Source organism: Anopheles coustani, chromosome 2 (genome assembly GCF_943734705.1).
Source record: "Anopheles coustani chromosome 2, idAnoCousDA_361_x.2, whole genome shotgun sequence".
NCBI classification, from domain to species: domain Eukaryota; kingdom Metazoa; phylum Arthropoda; class Insecta; order Diptera; family Culicidae; genus Anopheles; species Anopheles coustani.
Window position 1 is genome coordinate 89,160,270 of NC_071289.1, and position 26,842 is coordinate 89,187,111.

Sequence of the window (26,842 nt, forward strand, 5' to 3'; positions counted from 1 at the left end):
GTGTTTGGGAAGGGGGAGTGTAATTTTCTCAAGGAACCACCTTACACGCATCCGCATTCGGTTCGGTGGAGCACATGCATCCAATGTCCCTGTGCTACGGCACACACAACACCGACGAGGGCGAAACAAAACGAAAAAAAAAAACGTTCAAAGGTCAGTAGGGTGAGAAGCGGAATTTAGCGAAAAACACACAACTAAATTACATCCACTTCATTATGGAAAATACTTGTGGTCGTGTGGGAGAGCGACCAGACAAACACGGCGTGTTCTCGTCCTTCCTTTTGGGGGCAACTGTTGTCGAGTGGAATTTGTGTGTTTTTTGCGACACTCCCCTAAAGGGGAGGTGATACTTTTCCCCCGTGCGCCCCCGTGGATTGGATTTTTCAACTCGATGACCATTTTGCATGTCCCCTCGAAACATCGTTTGGGAAAAATAATTTGGAGCTGTACTCAACCCGAACATTCGCCCCCATCGGTTCAACCCTTGGGGGAGCAACAAACGATTCACCGAGTAGATAACATCTCGCCAACCCGAGCAGCAAACTTCCTAACAATCGCAATCTACCCCGTGGTGCCAAAGGACGACAAAAGGACACAGTAATAATGTGCCCTTTTTTTGTCTGTAATCGGTTCTTGCGTCCAAGAAGGGTGGTGGGAAGAAAGTTTTGCCTGGTGATTAGTTTTGGTTTTGCTGTCACCTTCCGCACCGGGTTCGAAAACAAACCAATCGGCCTGAGGGAATGCTCTGTGGAGGCGGTATTTTGAGCTGAGGATTTGATTTGTCCTTCCGGCGAGGCATGGTCCGGTTGGGCGTGATTCGTTTTTAATCGAGCTCCCCTTAGGAGCTCTGTCCTGCTGGCCGATACAAAGGCCGGTCTTAGTATTAATGATAACGATTCCTATCGTGCAGGTTGCTGCCCGTACGTACGACCTTACTGTGTCGGCCTGCTGGAACAAAGCAAAAAAACACGCAACAGGAAAAACGGCCTTTTCCAACTGCAAAAAGGACCACAACCGTGAACCTTAGTATGGCCAGATATTTATGTTTTTCCAACATGCCACAGCAACAAGCTCGGGAAACGCTTGCAATGTACCCGAGAACTACCGATTTGACTAGTAACGGCCTTGTGGAAAAAACGAGACCCAACCAAAACACTACTCTACTTTTCCTTCTGCCAATCTCTACACATGGAAAAACCACGGCAAGTTCTTTAATTAAAGTCTAATGAAAAACGTGACCACATGTGCACTATCCCCGGACCGTGTTTCGTGTCGTACGCGTTCAATTTGCTGCCGGTGGGTCAAATTGCATCAAAGTTTACTGCACACACACACAAAAAACCCATACAAACACACACTTCAATGCCTGTTAGTTCCATGGGCCGTCTTGTATTTGCCGCTCGGCTTGGCAAGAAGGACGAAAAGTTGTTTTTATATTACTCCCTGCTAGCTGAAACGCACCCCGCTAGCCGGGCGTTGGAGCAAAGTTTTTCCGTCCGGCGTTCGGGAAGAGATACTTTGTCACATTCGTTGCAACGGAGAACAAATGCCACATTTTGGACGCTTGCTGCGGCGAGAGCCATATTTTTGTGGAAAGTTAGACTTTGGAAGCTTGGCTTGCAGAAACCTTTCCGTAGGCCGTTAGAGAATGGGACAAGTTGGTTGAGATTTATGTGGTGTGTTTGTGGTTTAATTTTGGTACATCCACACATGGCCTGCTGGATGAGGAAAGGTGTCAAAGTGGAGCAAGTGTTTGCTTGGATCAAATCATTGCCAGAACGCATAGCAAATGTCACGTGTTTTCCCCGGAAGAACCAACTTACTTAAAGATCTAAATGCTTCTACCTTCAATAAAAGCAGTTACTTTCAAAATTTGAAGGAGATAACAAAGCAACCCGGAAAATAATTTTATGATTGGACAGCTCAATTTCTGTTTACCAGTTATACGTTTTGTACTTAAACACTTGATGAGGTAAAATAAAAAATGTTCTACTCAACATTTGCAAATGTCACATGGTTTTAACACTATCTAAGAGAAGCTAACCTATTTATTTTCATATTGATACGTGCAAAAGTTAAACAATTTTAAGGAATCAAAAGAGAGAATCATACACAACCAAGCAACGAAGTAGGAAAATTCGAGCAAGATAAAATTGTCTTAATAGATCAAAAGGGAATATGGAACGAATAAGAAAATGAACGAACGAAATAATGAAGGTAAGAAACGGATCTACTAAAAAAAAAAAAAGATCTATGTTGAACGTTTTATAACAACCATCCAGAAAGAACACCAAGAGAAGGTGGAAACACAGATGGAAAAAAATCTAGCACATAATAAACTTAAAACCAAACGGGGGGCTTCATCCAGGAAGGTTTATAGTTTCGGGGTAATGGTGGTAACTTTTCGTTTACCAACCACTTCCATTATGTGTTCGGTGGGGAGGCGACTTTATCTGGCCTTTTGCCGTAGGAAATTTTGGCGGGACGAAAAAGCGAGCTAAAGTTTCCGCACCGAACCCAAAGAGATGTGTTCGCCTGGTGCCTTAATTTTCCAGCGAGCTACGCTTCGCACCGACTGTTGAAGAGATAATGCTCTATGAATGTTTAATTTCGGGTGTTTCGGGAACACCCGAATGGTCCCCAAAACTTGTTCGAGAGCAGCTTTGCACTTTATCGCTTCAACGTAGTCTTTTGCGAAGCGTATTTAAATATGATATGCAAGGGAAGAAATGAGGACGTATTGTACTTGCCTTTATTAAAAACGATATTGTTATGAATATTGAGAATATAAACATTCCACCTAATCCATACAAATGCAGCGTTCGTCGACCAGTTCTATCCATTAGCGGTATTGATACGAGTGTCATCACAACCTAGAGAGCGGGCGAGAGGAAAAAGAATCCATCAGCGTTTGGGATGAAAGAAATGTGTCAATTTGCGTGTTTTTCCCCGAGTTTGCGTAACACGCTCCATTAATTTGGCACTGGCCACCTACTTCCAATTTCGCGAATGGGGTCAATTCGAACATGCACCAATATTTGCGCGATGGTTTTTCACTCGCGCGGGGGTACGATTCCACCGGGAAACGGACCCAAGTGGGCTTGCGTTGTGCGTTGTGTAGAGTGTTGTTTTCGGTGTTGAATTTGGTCAGCCACCGGAGCGGCCTTGTCTGTTGGGGCCCCGTTGTGGGTTTGGTGTGGTTTTGGTCTTCTTTCTTTAAATACCTAAATATTTGCACCTCGCCACACACCATCGCTGATTATTTATGCCCTTGCGCCGGAGTGTGTGCACAAAAACCCCGAACCACAATATCGATTTTCCTACACGCCTCACACACACACACACACACCTTTCAGCTGGCGAGCGGTTGGTGGAGGTTGGAAAATGCCGTGGCATGCCGAATGCGCTCGCGTAAAAACTAACATAAAAAGGTCGGAAATTGATAAATGTTGAATTTAAATTGAAATATGTTCGACCAAGTTTTGAGGTTATGTAAGGGTAGGCATCAATTTCGATTGCGATCCTGTTATTAATGCGAGCGTATTTTATAACTAAGAGGAAAATGGGTCGGTAGTGGTGGGCGCACCGTTGTCGGATGCAGTTAGGTAATTGGTGGCTAGTGGTCTGGTGGTTATGCTTTTTAGGATCACACCTCGCCCGACCCCCGAGCAACTTCCATAAACATCCGTTTTTCAATGCATTGCTAACAAACAGCGTTTTACGGCAAAACCAATGCCGTTGAATTCACATTCGTCTTTTTTTGTTTCTTTGAACTGATCATTTTGACCAGTCGCAACAACGGAAAGTGATGGAGTGGATTATGTGTAGCAGCATTTTGGGGCTTATCCTGTGTACTCCCGGAGGACACTTACCATTATTGCACCGATTCCTATTGTGGCGAATTTAGCACTTTCCTCCGTGAGACCCGAACTCATGAACAGCGACGTTGAGTAATAGAATACCTGCGAGAGACAATGGGCAAACGTGTTTTACAGGATGTAAATATGCTGGAAAATTTACGTAGACCTGTGTGAGGATTTAATAAATTGTTTCCTATCGCCTATTGTGTTTTATTTCCAACGATTTTGAAGATTGCAATACGTTGAAATTTTTAGCCAGCTGTTTGGTTCATGTTAATTTAAATGCTTATTTGTTTAACATTTAGAAGAACAAAATACAGATTACATAAAATGTTGAAAATGGAGAATTTTATATTATAACTTTAAAAATAATGAAATCACTGGCAATAATACAAAAAAACTAGCAATAATACTTTGGTTAGTTTACTTTTCATCTTTCTTCTTTCATTTCGAATTATTTCAATTTTTTCACAAACAATTCTAAGGATATCGCTAACGGTATTTTTGGTTGACCAAAAGTAGTAATACGCTGAAGATGAATAAACAAAATGTGTCTAAAACTGTTTCGGAGATAGCTCGAGCATTCATTACGCCTCGATCTATCCTAATCATTTCATCGTTAAGGATCAATTGTTCAATCAACGCAATGGTAGTACGACAATAGAACGTAATAAATTAATCGTTAACGGTTTTCTCGTTTTAAATTTTCGGCGAGATGAAAGGGAACCTCATCAAATCAATCACTTAAAACAATGAGGGCTGGGCGAAATTACTTACGGCGTTAATTCCACTAAACTGCTGACTAAGCTGCATCACAATTCCGATTATCAGCGGTGCCCGGAGCGTGGGCGAGCAGATGAGCTCTATCAACGATATACTGCTCTCGCACTGCTGGGCCCGCTCTTCGGCCCGCATCTCCTCGATGTCCTCCTCGACCTGGTTGGAAGCTCTCAGGCGGCGTAGAGCTGCGAGGGAGGGAGTTAGGAAGCGGTAAAATTTCGCCGGTCCAAAGTGAACACACGGACCGCAGCATCGATCAAACACCACCTTACTTACCTTTCCGCGCTTCCTCCTCCCACTGCTTGGTAATTAGTAAATATCTAGGTGATTCTGGGCAGATCGGTAGTAGAAGTAATTGTAATACAGCTGGACAGATGGCTAGCCCTAACAGCACGGGCCAGCCATCATTAGTTCCTAAAATTTGTTCTATACCCAGTACTTGCGATAATAGTAATCCTACGGTCACAGCCAATTGGTTAACGGTACCTAAACCACCTCTTAAATTTAATGGAGCAATTTCAGATATATACATTGGTACTAACGATGTGTTTAAACCTGTCGGAAACGGAAGGGAAAGAGAATGCGGGCGCGCGCGGGAATGGCGCACAAAATTAAGCAACTCATGAGTTTCCTGAGGGTACATGCCGAGGGTATCCTCTTCGCGCGGGTGCCGCAACGCGCCCGCCTGACACTTACCACAATTGACACCAATTATAAATCTTCCGAGGAATAGCATTTCATAGGAATGACTCATCTTAGTGAATCCCATTAGGCATGCACCGGCTATTCCCAGCACGTTGTTCAGCAGGAGGCCACCTTTCCTGTGGGGTGGGGACGGAAGTGAAGAAACGGTGCATTAGGAGGGGTGTTTGCCGGATGCCGTTTAATGGTGTGGACCTCCACAGCGAGCTCGGTGTACAGCTGCATACCCTTTTGATGGGCGCTTTCCGGGCTCGAGTTCATAATTAATGGAGGAATCTGTTTGATTTCCGCCGCTCCAAACCACATCAAAATCAACGCGGTGACATTTGGCGGTGCGGTGGTTTCAAGGTAAATATTTATCTATAACCCTGCGGGTATGTTTCAAGTGAAAATGGGATACGCATTTCGAAACTTGTAGTTTGAGTATGTTTGAAATTTAATGCTGTAAAGCCTAAATCCACCTTATTGAAAATATGGTAAAGTAGAACGGTTCAAGTTGGAGATGAGTGGATTTAAAATTTTATTTAGAAAATAATACACTAAAAACAGGGTACAAATTCCATAAAATGTCATCTACTGCAGATTCTTCAATCCACTAGTTTGTATGGTCTATCATGATAACATTCCCAACGGATCGTAATCCATTCCAAACCTTTAATGGCGGGTCCGAAAAGCGTTAAAGGTTACGCAAACAAGCGCACGCATTATCCGACCAATGTTGTTTGATTTACGCACTCCATTTGCATTTTCCAACGCTGTCATATCATTACATCGGCTCCACGTTACGAAAACACCACCAGCCAAGTGCTCCAAAACTACGGCAAACACAGTGCCAGAATCGAAGATCGTCCATCAGCCAACGAGTGTGGTTGTGATAAGATTCATAAAATAGCTGTATTTACGACGCCCGCGGGGTAGGGGGGCGACCGAAGGAGAGTGGGGAAGAGAGAATGCCAGATCAGCAGCCATCGGCAGAAGTCAGTTCAAACCGTGGCATAAAATACATGCCCGGGCCCATCGGCTTATCGGCCCAGCAATATACCACACTCCCGACGCATGCCGGGCGGTGTTGTGTACAAAATGGAAATGAAGCCATCTTTAATGAAAGCAGAACAACGCCGGATCAGCGCCCTCCGGGTGGTTTTGGGTTTGATAAGACAATTCAATTATGAATTATTCACCGGATGCTAATCAATCAGACAAACACCGCAGGGCTGCTGTGAAACTTATCTGACGTTGGCGGGCACGGTATGTACCCAAACAAAATGGATGAGGTCAAGAGTCCTAAGCCACAAACAATCCATTGCTTAGCTAGTTCTAACGATACTTTATAATGTGACGAGTTGGCTTACTTTTTTTTTAAATTTTGTTTACATCACATTATCGAATAAATTGGAAAAATTAAAAACTTCTCGAGTGAGACGAAAAACTTATCGTACCTTCCGAAACGATTCGCCATCCAGCCGCCGCTAATACCTCCGAGCATACCGCCGATCGCGAAGATGGACACGGCGACCGAGTACAGCTGCTGGATGAACTCCTCGCTGATGTCCTCGCCGTACCGATCCTTGTAGACATCCTTCATGAAGTTCTCGATGTTCACCTCCGGTGCATTGATGACGCCAGTGTTGTAACCGAACTGGAGCATGCCCAGGACGGCCGCAAAAATGGCGTACGTCAGGAAGAACGTCAAACCCTGGCAGGGAGGAACGGAAAGTATAAAAGTAGATAATAAGCGATGGGGAAATTATAAAAAAATGGTAAATAAAAAGAAAATGATTGTATATTTTTTAAATAAAACGAAGTTGGGTTAAATTAATGTAACAGGTTCATTTAAAGGACAACCAAAGAAAAACACAACACAAGAAATTATAAAATAATACATTTATTGGGTGAAAATAAAAGAACGCTCGCTGGGTTGAACACTAACTTGCTCCAGCAACCGTAGTTTCCGCCGGTGAGTGTGCTCCTCCAGCCGATCCACGTACTCCCGCAGCTCCTCGATCTCTTCCTTCACCTGTTGTACTGTATCAAGTTCGTGTTTTATTGCTACCATATCACGTTTCACCTGTGGGAGAAAAAAAAACGGGAGGGAAAAAGCAAACAGAAATGAGCACCCCCAGGCAGAGTGGTCCAACACGCCCGTCCCGGTCCGCGACTTACCTCGGAAACTTCCGTCTGGCAGCTCTCCACCGATTTGGTGAGCTCCTGAAGTTGTGTCCGGATCTCGCAGAGGGCGACCGTCGTCTCCAGATGACGGTCACCCCGCTGCAGATCGTCCAACTTCGCCGACAGATTCATACTCATCACGCTGACTTGCTTCTGCAGTCTGATTGGAACGAAGGGGGAGGGGGTATTGGTAAGCGGGATGATTTGAAAGAATTACGATGCACATATTAGTATTTATTGCATTTATTCAACAGCAGCAACCGGCAAACGATTGCAAATGCAAGAAAATCAAAGAAATGTACAGATAAGTCGTGTGAGATAGAGCGAGAGAGAGAGAGAGAAGGACAGGAAAGGGGATTATAGATAGAAGTGGGGCTCCACGAGATTGAATAAGAAGTACAGGGAGAATTATGCTAGCGTAACTTTTATTCAAACACACGAGCATGAACATGAGAGGTGTGAAAAATGTTATGAAAAGTCATGAACCTTCCATTTCTTTACACTCTATACTCGAATCTCTTGGGATAAGACTGTCGTCTCCAAAATGGGTGCATTCCCCGGGAAAGCGAGAATGGTTGTGGTGGTGAAAATGAAACGTACTATGAACTCGATAGCGTAGTTGATGATAGAAGAATGTAATGTTCATGTTTCCGAAGCGACAGCATTCGCAATGTATGGTTTTCGGACTCAATGAATGAATGTGTAAGAGCGACTGGGTTGTAGATGATGAGATGTCAGAAGAAAATAAAATAAATCAAATTGAATTACACGAAAAAGAACGAGATGAAACATAAAACAAATGAAAATAAGCAAGAAGAGACTAAATAGAAACTAATAAGGAATGAAAACTGGCCAGAACATTTTGAAAGAGCAACAAGCAGATAGAATACTCAAAAAGATTTTTAAGAGCTTATGCTTGAGATGACGGACGAGTAAACAAAAGATCGATTTGAGAAACAAACTACCTTATAGTTGATCTCGTACGATAAATACTTTTTATATGATCATTAATAAAAACTATTTACAAAAAAATCATCGTCAAAAATCTGTTATCAATAGTAGAATAATTCATTTTGAGAACAAAATCACAAGCAACTCTAGGGCGAAATGCGAACAACATTCGAGTACACGCAGCAACAGCAGCAGCAGCAGAAGTAGCAGAAGTAGCAGAAACTAGCGAATACGATTTACCGACGAGATGCGTATCCATACTATAAAACTGGATACTTTTTTTCTATCACAACCTAAGACTTGGTGCATACGATAGCATGTTTTGGCAAAGTGCAGTTCAACATCGGTTCTTGGCAATAAATCGGTATAAACGCGATGGAAGAAAAAAAAAACACGTAGGAAAAAGGATCATAGGATTGAACTAAGGTGAAATAATTTCTTGATGAAGATCATTTTTTCTTGACAGTGAGGTGTGTATGGTTCGAAACATGTACGAGAGAAGCTTCGATGCTGCGCTACTGAATGTTGATCGTATCGGTAAAGGAGTTGCAACGTTGTCATTAGAAAACAAAAAAGGTTGTAAACAAAACGTCTGAAAAAGTTAAGTATAAAAAATGTCGTTCTGCTTGATTCTGCAACCAAATAAGCTACAATGGAACGACATTTGGCAAATGGCATGGAATGGGACGAGAAACGAAGAGCTCAAACGAAACAAGAAAATGTGTGCATGATTGATAACACGAGCACAAGACGTGGCTGTATGCTTGCGGGCATAAGTGTGATAGCGAGAAGAAAAGAAGACCACTTGCTGTGGGGGTTTTTGCTTTCTTTTCCTCGCAAGAAACTGCTAAAGCTAACAGGACCTTCGGCGTGTCGGCAAACCGAGGCAATTGCAGCGAAAAAAAAAACCATTCTACTCTAAGGATAAACATAGAATCAATAAAGGCAATCTACATGTACAGAGGAAAATAAACAGAATCGTAATCGTTACGATCCAATGGATTGGATCTAAGCAATTATAATATTCGTTCGTGTGGTACACACAATACGCCGCTTAGGGCTTGCTCAGTGTCATCAACTGTTTGTGCAATGTACGATTTAAATACAAAACATTATTTAGAGCAAAAAGCTGGCACAACCCTGCGGAAAAACATTCCTTTATGTATGCAGAAATATCGTTTCACACATTTGTCCCCTAGATTCACTGTTCAGTGAACGTGTGGCGATGAGAGCGGGTAGCTTTCCAACTACTTTGACCCGATCTAGCTCCTACACAAAGAAAAACCCAAAGCCTAATCAAAAACCAAACTAATGAAAGTATAGAATTCCATAAGCCCGGCGGAAACAAGCGAATAACGGAACAGATAAACAAATAAGTTTGGCCGAAATATGTCCTTCAAAGAATGAGAAAGGATGTGTTGGAGGATGTGTATGTGTGTGTGTGTGTGTGTGTGGGTGGGAGTACGTGTCTGTGTATGCATGGAATACGTGTGCTGAGTTTGTATAGCGGTATGACAAACTGGTGATCATAAATTTGGGAGATGGATAGCTCCATTTTCGAACCACAACCACACAACACGCGCGCAAGAGGATTGAATCGTACAAAATCGGACCGACTATTGCCAGGCAAGAAAACCGGGGTCGAAAACAATGTGCAATCGATCGACTGGCCGATCGAAGGATGAGGTTTTGCTCGGGACTTGCGTTATTCAACCGGTCGCAACATTCGGGGGGAAGGTTAGGGACTCTCTAAGAGCAGACGTTCATCGGTAGATCGGTCTGATGGTGGACGCGTTGTTTACTTACCCGTAAGAAATATCACCGTACGACATTTTGCAATTATTTCTATTCGTTTCGTTTCGGCTAAGGTCCTCGGTTCGAGACCGGTTCTGAGCAAAAGGTTTCGGCGAGTTGACCGTTTAACTTGCGTTCGCCTAGTCAGTGGGGGTGATGAATGTTTGTGTGATTTTTGCAAAAATGGCTGCTTTGTCGCTGCTATTTCTGCTACTTTCGCGCATACGAACTTTCCTGCACGCACTCGTTGTCTCAGTTGGACTTTTGTTCTTAACAGGCCCGTTTTATTAACGATCGAAATTTACACAGTAATCGAATCGCTTTCGTTCAGACTTCGTTCGTTGTGTGAATCTCTCGTCAGGGAAACACTCTTGGGTTTTGTTTCAGTGCTAGAGGAACTTTACATTTCCGTTTCGATAGTTTTCGTTTGCGAAACCGGCACGAACGATACCTTCAAATCGCGATGCTACTCCAAGCACTCAATGGTTTGATGGAATGCGACAAGCAATGAGATGACGAGCGTAAAACCATACGCCGGCTTCGATGTATCTGAGTGAGTGTGTGTGTGTGAGTGTTCTTTTTTTACATCCGTTGCGTTAATGAAAATTATGTACAGCTTTCACAGCACGACTCAATTTTGCTTGTGCAGGACAGAATGGTTCAAGCGCTTGTCCCTGGGCAGCACGTTCGCCAGGGTGCGTTTCCGGTTTTGCTTTTCGCTACGTTCGAAACTAGCGGGTTGTATTTTTGTTGGTATGTTTTTATCCGCTTTTTCTACCAATTTACTTTAGATCTCGTACAGCTAATCCCCTCTTTTCTCGGTTGATAATGTTAGTTAGACCCTACAAAAATGGGGATCTTTTTTCCTCGGAATTTGCGAGGCTCGTCGATCGTGTGCCTTTGTAAGGAAGCTGCCACAATTGGCTTCCGTAAGTGTCGATGGTCAATTTTACACACGTTTGCAGCCTTACACAAGTGCTACGAGAAGGGGGGGAAAAACAACATGGTTCAATGAGACGATGAAAACTAAAATAGTTTTGGGTTTTTTTTTCTAACGAGTGATCAATTGAATTTTGGACATAAGTATGATAATTTTGAAATTAAGAAATACTGCTGAAAAACTAAAGAAGACACAATTTAAAACGTTTCACTTTTCGTTTGTTTTCTTATCGAAAGCAAACCTTTTAAGATGAACCTCAATCAGAAATTATATCAATAAATCGACACAGGAATCCAAAACAAATTGCAGAGTACCGGGGTAAAACACAAACACATACCCAGAAATGATTTCATTTGGACGAAAAGGGACGAACTCAGTTGGATCGAGAGATGGGGGGAAAAAACTTTCTTCTTGTGAACGATTCCAAACGCCACAAAGGATCAAAACACCGGGGATGCCCTCGGCTGGTCAATATTGATTTTGTGGAAAACAAAATTCGTTCGGCAACAAACACAAGCACCGTTGGATCGATCGAAACTGACCGCAGAATGTTTCGAATTCGGCTCAGGATCAGGAGGCACCAACGGTCAACAGTACGCGAATGCGAAAGGGAAAAGTTTTCCACCGACCAGCTCCGTCTGTTGTGGTGAGTTATTAGCTTTCAGTTTGAATTTTACGACTTTTCGGTGGTGGTGGTTGGAAAGTATTGAAAAGTTTTCCGGCCTCGACCTTACCGAAACGGTTTTGCGGCTATTTGCGTTATCTGATTGGTTTAGAAGAAATCATCATTATTTGCATGAGATGATAGGAGGTTTTTTTTCCCCAAAAAACCTCCTGTCAGTCAAGAGGACGCGGGCAGTAAAAAAAAAGTTAAACACTTTTTTGCTGATGTAACGAACCTTACTAAGGCACATCCAACTGAGTTCACATCAACACTTCTACAATTCATCTCCATCTCCATCACCTAACGTGAGCTGGTGCTAATCAAAAGTTTTGCTGGTAATTTTCTCCGCAATTTCCCAAGACCACACCATGTCAAGACTCTCGCCTTTCCCAGCGTCAACTTGTTACACCCGCAAAAAGTACAACAAAGCAAATGAGGCATATATGAAACATGTGTGTTTGTGTGGAAGTGTGCCCGCCAAACTCTGCTTCCATGGAGGAAACGGAGGTGACGACGGTTGGGTGACGTAAATCTCTGTCCAAGGCGTGAAAATTCAACTCCTTTTGTCCCGGGAGATGACGCCCGTGAGTGACGCGTGTGAAGTTTTCTTTTACTGAGGTCCCTTATTTGCTCTAGCCCCCGGGAAGGCAATTCCTTCTACCTTCACACCGTCGTACGGTCGTAGGGGGAACAACAACTTCAAATCTTCATCGCCAGCCGCGTTTCGACAATAAAAGCTTATCATGAAAGTTTAATTTAATCCCCGACTCATCTGTCGTCACCCGCTTCGGTTCCGACCCTCCTTTGCCCAATAACCTGCGTGTCTGTTCGGAGCTGATTTGATAGGTCAAATGTAACCGGTGGAGCTGGGAAGCGGGTTGAAGGGGACTAAATTCGTTGATGAACCTCCTTCCCAGTGGGACCCGGGTGGCCCAAACTTGAGCACAAAAATGCAAAGTTTCCACATTTCCACCCCCAAAACAACTAACCTTACTCAAACAGCCATTTTAAACTTATCATCCCTGTTTGAGTGGTTCTTGTCTGTTCATTCGTTTTCCCACATCGCACGATACTCCTTCGGTTCGGTTCTATGCGACAAAAGAGGACATGAGAAGCATGCAATTTTAACGTCCCTTTTGGGAACCTTGAAAGGTGTTGGGAAAGAACTTTTTTGTCTGCGTCTGCGAGCAAGTTTATAAATGAATATTTTCCTGTTTGGTTTGTAACAAAATTATATTCTTTTGAAAGCAAGCCCTTCGACCAGTGTTAAAAAATTATTTAAAATTCATTTAAATTTGCACGCTTATCTTTTCGGTTGAAGTGCCTCCGCATTAATGTAGTTTTTTTAACGTAAGCAAGCTCGGTTGGAAAACCGCGAAAAAACAAACACATCCCTTCACCAGCAAAACAGTTGTCAACTCTCAGGAGAGCACTCCGGAATAAGTTCACCAAAAATACGTTTGCTCCGTCAGCGTTGGGCCGCGGCGAAGATGGAGCTGATGATGATCATAAATTAATATCATTCAACAGCACACCCCCCCTGGAAGAATATGCGGCGCGCATTTGGATCGATCCCAAAACCGGGACCATTAATCACAGGGTGAACCTGACGGGGCGCGCGCGCTTTTCAGTGCCACCACGCCTCTGGCGAAGATCGTCGTGGGGTTCAGGAAAATAATTTATCACGCCTCTGGGAAGCACCAACGCGATGCTGGAGATTTATAACGCCAAAACGGGCGCGGAGGGGCATTAGAAATCTAGCGATCGTTTTTGCACTCCCGATGATTATGATATATCTGCGACTATCGAGCGGTGAAAAACAGTTCCCGAGATGGAAGGGGGTTTAAAGATATCAAAGAATGATAACAAGATTCAGAAGGCAGACACATCATTTGTAAAAGTATTTTTCTTAAATTATATAAAACTGCATACTTTATGCTTTAAAATTCTGAAGGAGTCCTGTCTCGAAAGATAAACAAGATATGTTCAATGCCACCACGTTCAGCCTAATCTGCAAATATCTGCGATTTTCAAAAGCAAAAAGGAAAAGAGACGCCCATTACTTACAGCTACACGCAACAAAAGATCCAGCACATTCATAACTTTCCACACAGGGCGCAAGCATAATAATCAAGTAATGCCAAAAGCGCCGCAGCATTCGGTACTTGTTTGGAGGAAAATATTTTGCAACCGAAACACTTTGCCCCACCTCTGTATGGCACGGAGACGTATACTGCACTTTTATATTCATCTGTCATCAAATCAGTGGTGCTGGGCGGGAAAAATGCTACAAACAACTTTGAAGCAAAACAACCACATTTGTGTCACGGTTTCATTTTCTTTATCGTCGGTTTTGGAGATACTTGGCACCATGCAGCTGCACCAACGCCACGGACGGACGGACGGACGGATCGGGTCCAAAAAGCTTTCAACGTGTCCACCAGCGCCGGCACTATACCGTGATGGACTCGCTACCACTGGAGCGCACCCCAAAAAGGGACTCTCGGGCAAACGAACGAACGAACGAACGAACAAACAAACAAATGAACGCCCGAGCGAACAAATGGCGAAATGATGGATGGCGCTCTCCCGATGTCGTCCGCGTACGGAGGCGTTAGTGGTGCAGGTCCGGAGGTCCTTTTCTGGGGGGGGTTCGAGCAAGCATCAGAGTGTTTCTTTCTTGCGCTGATGAAGTGGAGCAAAATGTGTTACCACTACTTCAAATGCATCGAAGAGGCAAGGACAGAGAACATTGGGATAAAAAAAAGATCTGTCCAGGAAAGGAAAAATGCAATCGCAATGGCAGCCCGAAAAGACGCCGATGACGGGTGACTAAAAGAAAAGAAACATCATTTGCTGTAAAGCAAGATAAATGAAGCACGATCCATTGTGCTCGTGTTTGGTGGGGGTTTTTTTTTTCCACAAAATGAAAGATAAAAGATTTTTCCTCTAGTTGCACATACAAATGAAGCCGAGGCACTAGCATCAACAAGCTCGATGTAGGACGTAACAAATGTAAAATGCGACCGCCATACATATGCGATGTGCTTCAATAACTGTCCATCAAATACGAGACTGAAACTGAAGAAATACTTAAGCCCCCGTTTGATGCATACAAATACGATTCTCTTATTAGCAAGACGTTTTTATTAATAGAAAAACAACAGTTTGAGGAACTTTTAAAAAGAAAGGGTAGTATTAGTTTATGGAAACAAATGGCAATTTTAAAAATTCAATGGCTTTACAATTTCGGCAGCCTAAGCTTAAAAGTGGGCTAATGAAAAAGGTTTTCAAAGTTGTCATTTTCATTAATGTTGTTTTAAACATCATATTCGTCTAGCTAGTCAACTATTTGAATAATTAGAAAAAAAAACAAATTCCCTTAAGGCTCGCTTTAATACCCGTCGAAAGATTTAATACTCTTCCTTTAGATTCAAATCCTTGCCACTATAGCTAGGACTTATTCATAGATAGTGAGCCAAGATATTTGTTTTATATTATGTATCCTAATTTTTTCACATGTATGTTTTCCCTCTTTTTGAATTTACAAACACTTCAAGGTTCAAACACTATCCGAGTTCGAACGAAAACACCACAAACCTAGTCCCAGGGACCAATTCAATTACATTTGCATTTAGATAACGAAGCTTTTGCACTGTTATGGACGGCAGCGGATTTTTCTTTCCCATCCGAATGTTTGCTCGACTCGTTAAAAGCCTGTCAAACTAAACCGAAAGGGATGGATGGAGGGAGGATGGGAAAAAAGCGCGCGCTGTGCATCATCCGATGGAAGTACATTTTCCACCACGTCCCAAAGTACATCGTCGTTTCATCGGTTAGATCGGTTCGAAAGGACATCGGACATCGGGTCCGGGAAAACTCCGTCGGAACAGTTTAACCGAAAATTAAATTATCAAAGTCCATCTTTTCTGGCTGGCCATGATGCGGCAGTTGTTGACCACCGGCCAACCCCGGGTGGCCCGATGCGGTTGGCAACAGTCTCCCAAGAGGGGGGGGTGGTGGTGGTGCGGAGGGGTGCAAACATGCGCCAGCAGGAGACATTACGGTGCGAGAATTTGTGCACCAGTGTTTACCCACCGGAGAGGTTAGCAGTAGCCGCACGGCTATCTGAGGTTTCCGGGGCCAGCTTGGGCCGATCTCGGCCTGCCCTGCCGTATCTCGCATCATGCGGCCCAGTTGTCTGTTTGATCGTGTGATGTTGACCGTACAGATTTTCCCATAATGTTCCGAAAAAAAAACAAAACCAAAAGGGGGGGAAAAAAACCCGAACGTCAGTACCGCAGTGACCGATAGCAGTCCCGACTGGGCTGGGGTTCATGCTGCGGTTTGGGTGCACTCCGTAGGACATCTGCCGGAGCACGATGCAGCAGACCAGCAGCTCCGGGTCGTCCGGTTGGCCGCGCTACTCCGGGGGGGTCAAGCCGATGTTAAGCTTTATCTCCATTTTACAGATTTCCATCGGTATCGCACGAGACAACCGAGAGGACGAAGGAACGACAAAATGGCCGCTAAGGGGTTGGGGGGGATGGGGGAAAAAATCCAATATCCTTTCATTAGCCTTATGCGAGGAGCGAGTGCAGTTGTTCAATGTGGACGTGCTGCCATATGCAAAAAAGTTTGATAGTATCCAGTCAGCTGAGATGGATTAAAACTATCAGCCGTTCGATCGGGCAGAACCTCACGGTGCCTCGGCAATCCATTAGAAAGTTCCATTAAACCGCCCCCCCCCCCCGCCCTCGAACTGATATCATTTGATCAAAAAATCGGCATGGAACGCCCCGAGAAATGGCACATTCGCCCGCACCGCAAGGGGAAACCGGGTTTAATGGACCATGATCCCGGTATCGCATGGCGCCGGGGCGGCACATTCCCAAATTGACTCTTCAAAACGAACCGGTACCGAATCTGGTAGGCCCCTCGGTATGGGGGTTTTGGGCAGTGAGGCGTTCTAGGAGATGAGGTGATGAACCGAACACACACACACTATTCAGCTTATTTCCTTCAAATATCCTGCCGGGCAGCTCGGGTCTTTGTGGCAAGAAAACCCGCCAGTGTCGCACCGATGTTCGCACTCCCCGATGATGACTTTTGCTGCATTTGTGAGGAAGTGTGTGTGTGTGTGTGCGTGGGGGGTGGGTGTTTACGACCACTCTGGTTTTGGGCAAACCCACTGCAACCAAGTGCAATTCCCAGTCCCGACGACGATGACGACAACTGCAAACGGGCGCTTGTTGTGATGTTCGCTTTTCACAACAGGATAAAACCGGAACTTTTTTTTCACCGTTGCACCCAATTCCACCTCTCCGGGGACGACCATTTCGAGGCCTATTTTCCCTGGCAGGCGGAACCGAACTTATTTCCCCTGTTAATTTGCACCGACCGGCCGGATTGGATTTTCACCGCGCGCGCGCTGCAAACCAAGTGCCGTGGTGAAATTTTAACTGAGATTGGCATGATTGAGTTTTCGTGTTATGGTCGTGGGAAATTAGAACGGAACCGGCACGACGGAGCACGATGCTTGGAGGGTTTTGGTATGCCTCCGCCACAGAAATGCAGCCGTGTATGGTGTGTGCAAAAGATTTTAGCCTTTAAAAGCGAATGATCCTGCCGCGGCAACACAATTCATTTCACTCAGTGAACTGAACGCTAGTGAAATACACACAGATATGTTAAAATGAAGTTTACTTTCGTGAGTTGAATTTAATTTAAACACCAAACATACTAATCAGTTCACACTGTTTCAATGATTAACTGATCTAATGTTCGTGAAAAACAAACACGCCAGTTTGGCATCAGAATATCTTACACATCATTGTAAGATAACCCATTTAGAAATGGTTCCCATCGAACCACTATCCCTCTTTAACTAATAAAATCTAGTGCTGATTTAAACATTGCATCTCGCTAGACCGCGCTACCCAATGTTGTTTAAACAAATCAAATTAGGTGGTTTTCCATAGTGGAACAATTCAATCCGTCCTGTAAAGGACATCGTCGATCAACTGAACATGTTGAGTGCCCTCTCGAAAATGTTAGCGAATGTTGACTTTAAATTAATGCTAATGAAACATACGAGTGCAAAGCAAACATAGCCAATCTTTTTTTCATCCTTCCAGGTTCAGTTCTTCCCCAGGGTAACGCTTCCCCTAAAAGCCGTTTTCGGACAAGTCGATGCTCTAATGGAATGGATGGCTTTCATGAGCTGGATTAGCGGTCTAGGATAATGCACTCTCGTGCCAACAGTGAGCCACTGGGAAATGGGTGGAAATAACCAAAATATTCCGTCAGGATATTGGTACGTCGGTTAGAAAGCTACCACTTACACTTCCGAGACTCGATTGAGCCAAGTTTGAAAAAGTCGCCCACTCAACTAATCACACTTATGTCATCCTGGTGGTCCAACATAGTTCACCTTTGTGTACCTTTCTTGAATGACTACCGTCGCAAGAGGGTTCGGTTTCCCATGGATCGCATGATCTCAGGTAGAATCTTAATTCTCATCAACATAATCACCCTCTTCGCTGGTGCCTTTCGGATGGAATCACCAGCGTATCCCGTGGGGGAACCCTGAATACGTTTCATCAAAGGTTGCTTAAAGGGCACCCAGTTGCCCAAAAGTTGGTAGCCAAAGCTTTTGCATGAAAGCAGTCGCACACGTTTCTGAAACAGTTCGTCATGAAGACCCATACGCTTGCCAAGAGTTACCCGATCTGGGAGATCTCCTAGCAACGCCAGTTGCTCACAAGACCCTACCGCCAAGGGGCGGGTTGTTGATTGCGTTCTAATTTTAGGCTTCCTGCCTGGAGAACCGGGACCGAGAATCCTATTTGCATCCTCGAAAGGGCGGGAAGATTTGCTACCGGCCGAAGGGTATGAATCTTGCATCAGTCTAATTTATGGCCTTGGTGTTGGAGAACAACAGCAGGTAAAAAAAAGCAAACACGTACCATTGAGAAACCACCATTCGAGGTACATGCGGCATGTCGACGTCCTCGATTTTACATATTTTCCTAGGAATTGCAATTTCCACCCAGCACGACTGTTGAATTTGTTTGTACGCACATTTGCATTTTGAAGTACCCTTAGCTTCACTTACCGCTCGGAAAGTCGTCGGTAGTTCCATGAGTGCTGAGACACTCGCTCGTTCGTCGCACGTGCCTTTTGACCACATACCGGCGTCGATGGTACGTACGGGGACGAATACTGTTGACCACAAAATGCCTCAACATTGACTGCGCGCAAGAAAAAGCCATCCAACTCGTTGGAGCTCGACATGATTCTCTCCAAGCAATGTTCACGTACAAAAAGGTCACTTGAGACAACCACGTGTATTTGTGTGTGATTCATTTCGCATGCAATGGTGAATGCAACCGAAATGAGTCATACGTTCATTTTATCGCTACGCAAAATGACTGGATGGTGCTATCGTACTATCTTCGCTCGGACAACTTGGTAAGGGAGTCCGTGCCTTCAAAGGCAAGTTAATAGCGAGATATACAGCTACGGTGTCGACAGGGTGGCGTTGTGGGCCGACGGGGACGAAGTTTGTTTTTCCACTTACGGTCTCGTTCCATGTGACTCTCAGCCTCGGTCCGTGACCATCACCACGGATCGGTTGAGTCGGATTTAATTTCATTAATTTTTCAATCGCAATAATATACGATATGTGCATTGTTCGCTTAACTTTCCATTCTCTGCCTTCCACAGCACAATTTTTCCGGCAGGGTGCATCGTCAACGGTTGACCGCAAATGAGGTTCATTTAAAACAACGAACGACACCAAAGATGGGAATTATTATTTAACCAGGACGACTTACCCTCATTCAGGGTGGCCTTGTTGGTGAGTGGGATTACCTACTCGCAAAAGTCGGCTACGATTTAAAGCCGGTCAGTTTTGCCGAGTAAATGTTTATGCTCAGCGAGAAGGAATGTGTACTTATAACTTTAACATCGATTTTTCGATGCCCAGAATTGTTGTTTTTAAATCATTTAAATTGATTCACTAAACAAATCTTATTTTTCTAAAATTGAAAACCATAAATCAAGGAACGAATAACAAAGATTTCATAAAAGAAATCAAAAGTACGTTACATTGGGTCATTTTATTACAAATAAGAAATAATTACGACTCAGGAACGTTTTCACAAGAAACAATGGTTATTATTAAATGGTTTCTTGGGCAAGATAATTTCTTTTTGGTATTCAATATAATTTTTTCTCAACGAAATTCAACTAAACATGCGAAAAACTGATTGGATATTTCAAACAAAAAAATATAGAAAACCATTCATCAAATGGCGGATGACGAATTGAACATCTTCCTCCATGTATTATGGTTATCGATTTGCAAGCGCTTCAAGTGCTAACAGTTAAAGTGCTAGAATTTTCCAACAAGCCCGCCCCGAGGATGACTCCTCGTTGTCCAGTTGCAAATGTTTGTCAATTTCGTAAAATGGCAAAACCAATCAACGAAGGCTGAGTAAAACCGTAGTCCACACCCCAGGTCAGTTCCGTGGGGTATCAAAGGTCCACCCGGCCCAGTGGTGGACGTTTCATTAATGAAAACATAAAAAATGCATAGGTTTTTTTCCCGCTCGAAATGGCAAGCCGAGAGCGAGTGAGCGGGAGGACCCAGTTCGGACGAGTAATCGATTTTCGTTCCGGGAAATGGGCTGAAGATGATTAGAAGGGCAAACTGGTAGTGGTGGAAACAGACACGGGGGTGGGTGAGCAAAAAAAACCTCATGTGCTAAACCCAACAGGGACGTGACTCGCAAGTGAAATCGAAATGTTTCGATCCCCGTGCGATCGTTTCGTTACATCGTCAGCTTCATTCGACCAAAAAAAAAAACAAAGCTGGGCTAACAATTTTCTTCCCGTGTTCGTGCACTTACATAACCGATATTTGACTGAAACGTACGTACGACGTTCGTACCAGTCCAGAAACTTACTGGACTCGATGCAAATGCAAGTTATTTCATGAATATAAACGACCCACCAACAAACCCTGTAGTTTAACAAAAACAAAAACGTATGTGTCTAAACTGCGCATAGCGTATTGGAAAATGAATGAAACTAAAATAAACATCGATTTGAACGAGAAACAGCACAAGTAACAGGTAACGAAAGGTCATCTAACAACGACATTCAACGCAAGGCAAAGGAACGATAGTGCGGATTGAAGGGTCAAACACAGGATACACGTAACAACAGTGCCGTAGAGCAGCAAGACAAAACAAATGAATGGAATAAACATGGATGGATGTGATGGATCGAATGAAACAAGGGAACGGCATAACTTGAGCGCAATGAGACGGAGTGCTTTATCTAAAATCATGAACACAATCGTTGAAACTTGAAACTTAAAGGCACAGGAAAGTAGAGAAAGAGATAGGCAAAGAGGGCCATGATCGGAAATCATTATGATACACGTTAACTCGAGAGCGAACAAGCCTGCCCATAAAGGAAGCGGGAAGAAAAGATGGAGCTGTATTTGGAAGGAGATGAGGGCGAAATAACGGTTCACGATGGACAAACCATAATGAAACTGACAGGATGATTACAAAATGGTAGCATCTGGTGACGTAACGATTTCGAAGTTCGAATGAAAGATGCGCAATCGTTGGGGTCAAAGAGAAAGTGATATGATCTTTCAAACGGATGATATTTAAGGTGAACTGTATCACCAGCTTTGATAGAAATGTAAAGAATAACAACTACAGGTACGAAAAGGTCCACCAAATAGTCCGAATTGTTTCCCAATCAAAAGCCGAAGATACCGTAATAAACTGAAACCGGTAACATATTTTTGTCTATTCAATTTTGAACTGATTCCTTCAATGTTGTTTGGAAATTTGATGGCTCTTGCCGACGATATAAGCAATGCTTTAACCGATACAAATAGTTTTAAATACTTTAAATGACTTTGGACAGGTTATAAATTAGTTTTTATGATTTGAATGATATCGATGAAATAGAAAAACTAGGAAACTCAAGACAATATATCTAAAGTCGTGCGTAAAATAGCCTTGAGACCGCCTCCAGTGCCTACTAGATGTTGCTAAAACATCTCCTCACCAGATGGAACGGACTTGATCTAATAGTGGCGCACGTAACGGTAACAGAAAGGTAAGAAACTCATAAGCACACGAAAATCTAATCTCCCCCCCAACCAAGAAAAAAAACTTAAACAGCCTGAAAGACGGGAAAGCCGGTAAAGAGAAAGCCGTCGGCGGTGCGGCCCTTCGGACCCGGTACTCACTCGATAAGCAATTGACGTAATGATTCCGCATCCTCCCCATCGCAGCGCTCGCTCTTCCGTGAACCGAGGGAACCGGTACCGTCTCCTATGTATCTTGGCCGCTTAAGTCCACTGCCGGGCGAATGACGCGTCCCGGTTGACGAACGCCCATCGTCTACGCCACTGCTCCGTTGCGAATCGATCGACTGGGACCGGTACACTGGCGGGCCGGCATGCCGAAATGGAAGATACACTTTTTACGTTAGAGGTTAGATAATGTTAGAATGATGGCATCCAGTGCTGTTGCGGGGAGGGTGGGTTGTGGTTAGAAAAAGGGGTTGTCAAAAGGTGGAGGGAAGGATCGGGGGTCGCGCAAGGTTGGTCTCATTCGCCCCAGGTCCCCCTAATTGTGGGCCCAGGTGGTGATGGCCAGCGTATCGAACGTTTTGTAATGGCTTTCCGCATTAAAAACAAAGCTGCTGCCGTGGAAAAGTGGAAACGGTTCAAAAGGACGGCTCAATAAAGGATGGTCGTGAAAAAGAGCTTAAAATCGGACAAATAATAAAAAGAAAAAATAATCTATACAACACAGCGATCACAACCCGTGAAAACGATAAAATGGATTAGAACAAACGAAAGCGACCGAAACGGGGTTCAGAGGGCACGGTGGGTTTAGGCCGGGAATGGGGAAATTCGAACCGCCAAGCCTAAACGAGCAACAATTCCATAAAATTGAATGGGCGCGAAGGAACCGATGCGAGCCCGGCTCGACCTGTCTCGTAAAGTTGTTGACGTCGCCCGTTGTCGTAACAATAAAAACGAATGTGATAAGGATCCCCCCGGCTGGTCACTGGAAGACCTTCTGGGGACCGGCCTAATCACTCGGTGAAGACATTTCAATTTACTTCGTCGAATTTAGAGTGATGTGTACTTGGACTAAAACCCAACAGTTGCTCCTCCTCACACCCCCTCAAGAAAGTGCGTGAGTATTTTCATTTTAAAAAAGAAAACATTTCACAAAAGTACAAGTTACACTTGTACACTATAGCAAGCCTAAAGTCCGCTATTGAATTTACAAAAGCTTCAAAAAAGTAGAAACGAACTTTTTGTTCTAAAAAACAAAGCAACTTATTGTATATTTTACAGATATTCTAAGGATATTAGAAATATAAATCAAACAGGTTAATATTTGCAACCATTCCATATACACTGTTCCAATAAGTTTGCGTTTTGAAGAACCCATTAACATCTTAAAATAATTGAAGACGTACTGTACGTAATCTAACATCGTTAGTCGTTAAAATTAGCTTCAAACGAAAGGAAAAAAAAACGGTTGGGGTCCCCTTTCGATTATCCGAAACATCACTTGAAGAGGCTTTTACAAACATGCTTACATTTGCAGTTCCGCTCTCCTGCACGGGGTGATTACTTTCATTAGCAGACAGGGTGGGGAGTTTTCCCGGGGAAACCGACGAGAAACCTCACACCTCGACCCCGAAAAGTTCAACGGGCTGGAAATTAAAACTGTCCGAATGTTTACGGTTCAATTATCGCGTTACGGAAATTGTAACGGAATGATAATGTTGCAGTGTTGCATAAATACATTCCCAATCGGATCGACCGGAACTGGCCGCGTCAGGCGCACGTGAGCAAGGAGGGTCCTGGGAGCCAGGAGGGGCAGCTCCGAACGAGCCTCACCGGTTAGATAGGATGTTAATGGAACGCCACACTAACGCCCGGACCGACAAACATTCTCTTGGGATTTCTGGAAATGCCGCCTTTTTACCTGACTAATGTTTTCCTTTTCCATGTGATTCGTTAGGGGGTTTACCTGGTTTATTCTTTTCCCATTTCAAGGGATTGAAGTGAGCCCGACGAGTACACGGAGGTTCATTTCCGAGAGTTCACACCACCACCGCTCCGTCCGTTCGGCTGCTCTCTTATTCCATTTCCGATGTATCTTCCTCAAATCAATTCAATTCGTGCCGTTCCGAAAGTGTGATGGCGTCAATTCCCATGAATTCGATTCCATTCCTTTAAGTCCTTCCATTTCCCAGGGATCTATGCCGGGTCGATCGTTTGATGAGTGCGGAGGTTGTCATCCTGACTATGGGAGGGTGGGTGAGACGACCTACCGAGCTTCATTCTCCCATGGTTTAATCGGGCTTTAATCAATCTGCACATTCGATCCGATTATCACCGCACGATGTGATGATGCCAAGATTCTTCCCCACACGTGCTCCTTACATCGACCCGCCGCAACCTCTGCCGAGTCCCCTCGATTGTGTATCGACAGGGGGTGGATTGCTTCCAGTTCCTTTAGGAAAGTTGCTACCTCTCGAACTGGCGACGAAGAAGATAGATCAGGGAACAGAGAAGGAGCACACGTAGGGCGCAACGAGGGAGGGGGGGGGAGAATTTTAATTTAAATTAGTTAACGGACTAGCAGCGTCCAATCCATGAAATATTCAGAGCCGAATACGTCCGATCCTACCCGTCGCGTACGGTACCTTGAGCCGGTCTTCCTAAAATCAACAGCTATTCCAGTGCTTCAGACAGACCGCCCCAGGGTCGTTCCACGTGCAAACGATCCCAGAGCCCGTAAGACGAACGAGGAACCTGAGGTGGAACCCGGGAAGTGGTTCATTACATTCGGGCTGATGTATTCCTCGCCCCGGATCAATTTCAGATCACGCTTCCTTCTGCACCGGGGAGGGAGAGGGGGGCGGGGTTTAAAAGACGCAAATAAAATGGGCACGATGGAAAAGACGCCTGTGCGTTTCCTTGGCTTGTTTCTTTCATCTCGGTTTCCAGGAATCTCTGCCAAGTTTCAACCCAACGAAGGGTTTCCACCCCATACCGGGGTTTCAGAGGGAGGGGTTGGGAACCGTACCTTGTCAGGAAAGCTCCTCCCAGTGGGATGAGTTTATTCAAAAGTGAATAAATATACGAGAGAAGAAAAGTTGCCCACCGTTGTAGAGAATCCCTTCACTTTACCAGCAAACTTCCTCCAAGACCGGTTGGGAGTCGGATTGGGAAGGTGAAGTGTTTCTCCTAGTAAGAACCGCACATGCAATCATTTCCGGCAAACAGGATTTGCCATCGATTTCGGGAAGATGGAAATTGGAGAGAAGGGCTAGGGTACTCATTTAGTTTGACCATGTCGAGCATTTCCTTTATCATTGCGGTGGAATTATTTTTCTCATTTGAAGCCGCATCGAATCAAATGCATTTCAACCTGATCGACACCGATTAGGGTCTAGCTTAGTTCGGTGGAGCGTTCACAAAGCGGTGAAGGGGATCCCGTAGTTTTAAAATGTTGAGGACATCGACTTCGAGCAAATCTAACCATTTCACCACACGACCATAGGTCATTTGTACTCGGAGAACTAGAATTAGAGAGCCCAACTTAGAACTGGACTGGATTGAGCAGAGAACGAGAGGAGTCCGGGTCAACCGCACAGTGGAAAGGAATTCAATGAAAATAATATGTTTCAAGCACCAACCAGGGGGTGACGTCAAAGGTGGTTTGGGAAAGGATTGGTATGTGATTCCGGTAATCGAAGGGTGAAAAATATCGGTATGTCCATTAACTCTACTTACCGTCCGGGCGTACTCGAACTGGAGGTGAGGTCAGCTTGAGTGTTGATGACAGGGCCTGTGAATCCAGGGGCCCACTAAAGACATAATCATACGTTGCTTCCTGACTCAATGTTGATACTGTCGTTCGGTTGCGTTCGATTAGTTTTCATGTTTTTAAGCGTTATAAGTTTTTTATATCCCCGGAGCGGCATGGAAAGGAGAGAATGTGAATTAGAACAACTGGAGGTAACCGTTTGACGTTTACCAAACTGTCCATAATGAACGAACAAATACTTACGTGAAACGAAATCAGAACGTAACATTATCAACAGCAAACAAACAAAAATAAACCACCAAATCTATGCGTCTGACGCGGCATTGAAATACCGATCTAGTAGACGGGGCCGATCTGCAAGAGATTCACTACATGTCAGAAACAATCTAGTGATCCGTGCCGCAACAGAAAGCGAAAGCGTTATCAAAGCCAACCTATGACATAAACGGAAAAACGGAAACGCTAACAACTACTAACTACTACCAGCACTACCACTACTTCGGCAGGCGTTCATCTATCAAACGTGAGGTGAGGGGAGGGCCCTGGAAGCCAGAGCAACAACCAACCTGGATATACGGACAGCGGCTGCAGCACTTGCGTCGATCGCAATGGCGGTGGCAATGGTGGCAACTGAGGCTCGGGGCCGTTCGAAATGGAAGACGGAGGAGAGATCATCGAAGGGTCGCCGTTTGTCGCCATAACATGGAGACGGCCGGCTGTTGGGTTTTACGAGCCGATTTTTGTGGCCGATATTGATGTTTATTACGGGATTTTTCGTGGGTTTGTGTGTGCGTTTCGTTACGTTGGTTTTGTTCCAAGCATCCGGTGCACAGCGTTAGGTGAAATGGTGATGATGGTGTTGTTAGTAGGTCGAAAAGGACATCACGTCGGGGCGGCGCGTGGTGTTTGAAAGAGAGAACAGACAATATGAAATGTTAGTACCTGCTGTGTGAGGTCACGGGAACGATATCCATTTAGTTTTATCACACTACACGTGTTACGACACTGTCTTTTTTTATGTAAAATCATTATTTGATTTTCACCGTCTTTCACCCGGCTCGCCTCTGGCCAGTCATTTGGCCGT

General features: G+C 44.3%; 1 protein-coding gene across 3 annotated transcripts in view; it reads right to left on the bottom strand.

Moving 5' to 3' along the window:
* The window catches only part of LOC131261833 (glucose transporter type 1), a 54,723-nt gene extending 28,266 nt beyond the window's left edge, over positions 1–26,457 (bottom strand). For 2 of the 3 annotated variants that reach the window (XM_058263674.1, XM_058263671.1), the window contains exons 1-11: positions 26,325–26,457; positions 25,725–25,841; positions 22,143–22,374; positions 7,506–7,671; positions 7,273–7,410; positions 6,782–7,038; positions 5,337–5,461; positions 4,917–5,195; positions 4,638–4,825; positions 3,873–3,962; positions 2,751–2,873 (exon numbers count right to left, since the gene is read on the bottom strand). In XM_058263674.1, the coding sequence (XP_058119657.1) occupies positions 2,751–2,873; positions 3,873–3,962; positions 4,638–4,825; positions 4,917–5,195; positions 5,337–5,461; positions 6,782–7,038; positions 7,273–7,410; positions 7,506–7,671; positions 22,143–22,374; positions 25,725–25,841; positions 26,325–26,457 (1,848 nt within the window). Of the gene's footprint in view, positions 1–2,750; positions 2,874–3,872; positions 3,963–4,637; positions 4,826–4,916; positions 5,196–5,336; positions 5,462–6,781; positions 7,039–7,272; positions 7,411–7,505; positions 7,672–22,142; positions 22,375–25,724; positions 25,856–26,317 lie in introns of all 3 variants that reach the window. The other variant, XM_058263673.1, reaches the window with a different exon arrangement.
* Between the last annotated feature and the right edge of the window lie 385 nt (positions 26,458–26,842).